Source organism: Babylonia areolata, chromosome 34 (genome assembly GCF_041734735.1).
Source record: "Babylonia areolata isolate BAREFJ2019XMU chromosome 34, ASM4173473v1, whole genome shotgun sequence".
Taxonomy (NCBI): Eukaryota; Metazoa; Mollusca; class Gastropoda; order Neogastropoda; family Buccinidae; genus Babylonia; species Babylonia areolata.
The window spans coordinates 9827921-9832920 of NC_134909.1; the positions used below are offsets into that span (position 1 = coordinate 9827921).

Consider the following 5000-nt stretch of genomic DNA (forward strand, 5'->3'; position numbering starts at 1 on the left):
TCAAAGTGGATTTTTCAACAGAATTTTGCCAGGAACAATCCTTTTGTTGCCGTGGGTTCTTTTACGTGCGCTAAGTGCATGCTGCACACAGGACCTCAGTTTATCATTTCATCCGAATGACTAACGTCCAGACCACCACTCAAGGCCTAGTGGAGGGGGGAGAAAATATTGGCGGCTGAGCTGTGATTGGAACCAGTGTGCTCAGATTCTCTCGCTTCCTAGGCGGATGCATTACCTCTAGGCCATCACTCCACTTTAAGTCTGATCCAACCCTAATCTCCCATGGTGTGCCACAAGGCTCTGTCCTGGACCCCGTTCTGTTCGCTCTGTACACTACTCCTCTTTCTGATGTCATTTCTGGTCATTCTGTTCTTCACCACTCTTTTGCTGATGTTACTCAGCTATAAAAGTCTGCAGAACCAAACCAAGTATACAGCTTGATTCCGTCTATGCAGGATTGCATTCTCGATGTAAAATCCTGGATGACAATCAACAAACTGAAGTTAAATGTTGACAAAACTGAAGCTATGATTATTTCCTCTGTAAGAACGTCAACATCTACTTATTTTTCTGCCTCTATTGTGGTTGGTGATGCCACAGTTCAGTTCTCTAAATCAGCAAGGAACCTTGGAGTCATTCTTGACTCAAACCTCAGTATGCACGCTCAGTTTGTAAATTGTGAACTTCATCGCATCAACTCTGTCCATCAGTACCTTTCTGTTGAAACTACAAAAACTCTTGTTTCAACTTTTGTGCTGTCACGAATCAACTACTGTAATTCCTTTCTCATAGGCTGTCCACATAATCTTCTTCAGTGAATTAAACACACACACACACACACACACACACACACACACACACACACACACACACACACACACACACAAAACAAAAAACAAAAAACCTTCAAACAATGCTGCCCGTTTGACTCTCAGAGTCCCATGTACTGACCATATTTCTCTGTTTACACTCCCTCAGGAAATCTCCACTCTTCCTCTGACTGTTACCTTTTGAAAATTCCTCTTGTCAATACAAGAACCCATGGTAAACGTTCTTTCTTCTTTGCTGCTCCTCATATCTGGAACAACCTTCCTTATCATATCTGTGGATCTGATTCTATCTCTGCTTTTTGCTCATCACTAAAAACTCATCTGTTTAAAACCTATCTATAAGCACTTGCAGCTTCCTTCATCTCCAGCACCATCCATGTCAGCTCAATTTGGATTCATGAAGAGTGGGAGGGGGAGATTGTGGGGAAGGGAGGGGTTTTGAGGAGTGGTCATGAATGATTTATAATTATGTAATTTGTAACATTTTCTTTCATGTAAAGCGCCCTGAGCTCTTATAGAGAAAGGGCACTATATGAATGTAGATTATTATTATTATTATTATTATTATTATTATTATTATTATCAGTGATACTGATGTGTCATTGGTTAACCAGTTACCTGCCTGCATGTCGGATTGACCCATCAAACTGTAGTTGTAACTGTATTGCCAACATAATGGGCTGACCCGTCATCGGTCTTTCTCGAATTTTCCGTCAGCCAAAAAGATATGGAGCATCATAAGCGTTGTCCAACCCAGAAGACTTTATTTCAAACATGAATGAACATGAACACAGTCCTAATGCAGTACATGGCATGATGTGTGGCTTGAAACGTTGACCAACAGCCAGCTCAATCAGTGGACGATCACACACATGGCTGGCAACACCAGCTTCATAGGTCAACTTCAAGTAGTGTGTGGGTATATTGACCCAAATTATACTGCAGACACTGATTGTTTTGGCATTTACGCATATAGTGGTGAGACATGAATCATATAAACATGAAAATCTCCGAGATTTTTGTGTGGAGATTGGGGGACATGGTCAAGGGAGTGGGTGGGGGAAACAGAACAGGTGAGTACCACATGAAAGGCATGCCAGAGAAAGGAAGTGGAGGGGGGAGGGAGTGGAGGAGGGAGGGAGAGGGGGGATTTGGGGGACTTGGAAGACTGCACGCATTTTGAACTTGTTCCAAACTGTGTGTCATCTGATAGTTTGATTGCTTTCATAGTTAAGTTCACAGCACGTTGGATATGAGGACTGTATTGAGTGGGCTTTCATTGCTTGCATACTTTGTGCTGTCTTTTGTTGAAACATTCATATTTACATAGGTGTGTTTTGTGCATTTAGAAATGTAAAATTATGTAGCTAAGATATACTTTATTGATCAACCAGCTCCAAATTATAATGTATGCCCCATATTTTCAGAATATTGAATAGAAAGTTTGGTCAGTTTCATTTCAGGAAAACTTATGATTTTGATGAAAACAATTGAGCCTGTAGATGCTTTGATAATCTATGGCCATTTTCATGGAAAATTATCAGACAGGGACACTGCAGCAGGAGTTATGTTTCCCTGGCATTGAATGGTTAGTGAGATCACAGCTCATAGTTTATATTGTAATGCTATATTTCTTATCACCCCAGGTCACTGCTACAATACTGAAAAAAATGTCCTTATTGTAAGCCTGTCCTTTTATAGAGTGTTTTATGCTTGAGTTTTTGACAGGAAATTAATGTCTGTATGGATCTCCGAACCTTGCTGCAAAAGCAAAATCATAATTCTATTAATGCACTTACTCAATTTCATAACACAATGGAAATGCCTGCATGTGTGGTGAGAAAAGTAGACTGTAGTGTCAGTGTCATCATAGAAGTTTTCTATGTTTATTTCTCTTTTCATCAGATTCACCATGGCAACAGGAGGGCGATCCCCTACCCCACAGTCCAGAGGTTCTGTGACGTCAGTTACGGACTGTCCCCACTGCGGGTCACTGTGTCTGGGTCCTGTCCTGTTGGGCTGTGGACACATCCTCTGCAGAATGTGTCTTCGTGACGAGCGGCAGCAGGCCGGCCCAGAGGCTGTCTGTAAGATGTGCAGTCAACACCTGGGCCTCCCCAGGGACCAGCCCTTCAGCCAGATCGTCGACCAATTGGGGACAGACCCCGTCATGGAACAGCTGGTCCACCAGGCACTGGCAGCCCACACAGACATCCGTTGTCTCAATTGTGACAACAATCCGGCGACTCGTGTCTGTGTGGATTGCCATGATTTTTTTTGTGACACCTGTTCCAAGAACCATGTGCGAGGTCGAGCCACAAAAGACCACCTTCTGGCAGTATTACCTCAGTCTTTGTTGAACGCTCCATCCGCTGCCCATGCCACGCCCAGACCCAGGTCTCCATCCATCCAGTCCACAACCTCACTGGACAGCATTAGAAATGACCCCCAGTCCAGTAGTAAGTCACGTAGTAAATCAAGCGGTGTGAAGGAGTGGAAGGAGTGGGTGGGGAAGGAGGTGGGACTGCTGCAGGAGGCATACAGAGAGGAGCTGCATGTGGAGACCACACTGCAGGACATCGTGACCCTGGGACAGCAGCTTCTGGACAGGGTTCAGGCACACCGAGAGGCCCTGAACTCTTACCAGCAGCACCTGCCTGGTCTCCACGTCATCCAGGGCACTGATCCCAACAGCTTCGTCATTCACGTCACCGATCCTGACGTCACGCTGCACGTACAGGCACAGTCTCTGAAGAGACGTGTGTCTGAACTAAGGGGAGGACGTCAGTGGCCAGAGGTGAACAGAGTGCAGGTGATCAGGAAACAGCTCAGTGACCTGTTGAACTCTGCAGGTCAGTGACTCAGGGAATGGGAAGGGCGGAAGGGATTTTGAAAGAAAAAAATATGGTGATGGTGATGATGGCGGTATTTGTGAAGATAATGATGATGATGATAATGGTGATGTGGATATTTATAAAGACTGCTGATAATTATGATGATAAGGATAATATTGTTGATGATATAAAGATGATTGCCTTTAGAATAACTCTGTGTGTGTGTGTGTGTGTGTGTGTATTCATATGTGTGTGTGTGTGTGTGTGTGTGTGTTTGTGTAGATATGCATCTGTGTGTGTGTGTGTGTGTGTGTGTGTGTGTTGACACTAAGGACACGGTTTGAAAACATTACGTCACAATGAATGACGTAAAAAATGAAACACATCACCATACGCCTGTGATACCACGTTTCCCGACACTATACAAAACATTTGTATATTTCTTCTCCACTTATCTGCAATAATTTTTTGAAGATGTTTTTTTCTGTTTGTTTTAGTTTTTACATTTGTTTTTATCAAGATGACTTCGATGACGATCATTATGACGACGTAACAACGACAGTTGTGATGACATCTAATGATGATGATGATGACTGTTACAGACCAACAGACCAGTGCTGGTGCCTCCACCTCCACTACACCTGTAGCGTCACCCCCCTCCTCCATGCCCACCCCCACTTCAGCTCACCTCCCCTCACCCTCCATCTCCCCCACCACCCCCACATCACCACCCCTCTCTCCACCCACCCACCCTGCCACCCCCACCTTCACCCCACCTGTTGATGTGATGACGGCGGCACCACGGTGTGTGTTCAAGGCGTCACCCACAACAGCAGACGACACACTCACACCCTGGATCACTGCCGTTGTCTGTCTGCCTGACGACCGACTGGTCATGGCGGACCTTGACAACAACAAGGTGAAGGTGATGGGCATGGCGCCCCCCCACACTGTGTCCTCTCTCTCCATTCCTGAACGACCATACCGCCTGGCTGAGCTGTCTGACGGTCTGGTGGCCGTGACGACGTATGAACCAGTCATCTGCCTGGTCAACGTTACCGCCAACACCGTGACTGTGCGGTCACGTGTCCGGACCAACAGAATGTATGACGGTATAGCCGGACACAGAGACGGACACATGATAGTAAGCTGTGTCAGTTCATACACCGGTCCTGCTTCCGTGGACGTGCTGAACAGACAGGGTCACGTGGTCACAACGGTGACCGACAGCACCAGGCTGACAGGACTGAAGTCACCTGATTACCTGTTTGACACGGGTGATGGCCACGTCCTGGTGTCAGACTACCAGACAAACCTGGTGCACCAGGTGTGTGTC

General features: G+C 45.7%; 1 protein-coding gene across 1 annotated transcript in view; it reads left to right on the forward strand.

Annotated features, from left to right (window-relative positions):
* The window catches only part of LOC143277625 (uncharacterized), a 7113-nt gene that overhangs the window by 779 nt on the left and 1334 nt on the right, over positions 1 to 5000 (forward strand). The window contains exons 2-3 of the mRNA XM_076582509.1: positions 2736 to 3682; positions 4267 to 5000. The exon at positions 4267 to 5000 is cut by the window's right edge and continues 1334 nt beyond it. Of these exons, the coding sequence (XP_076438624.1) occupies positions 2743 to 3682; positions 4267 to 5000 (1674 nt within the window). The 5' untranslated portion in view covers positions 2736 to 2742. The remainder of the gene's footprint in view (positions 1 to 2735; positions 3683 to 4266) is intronic.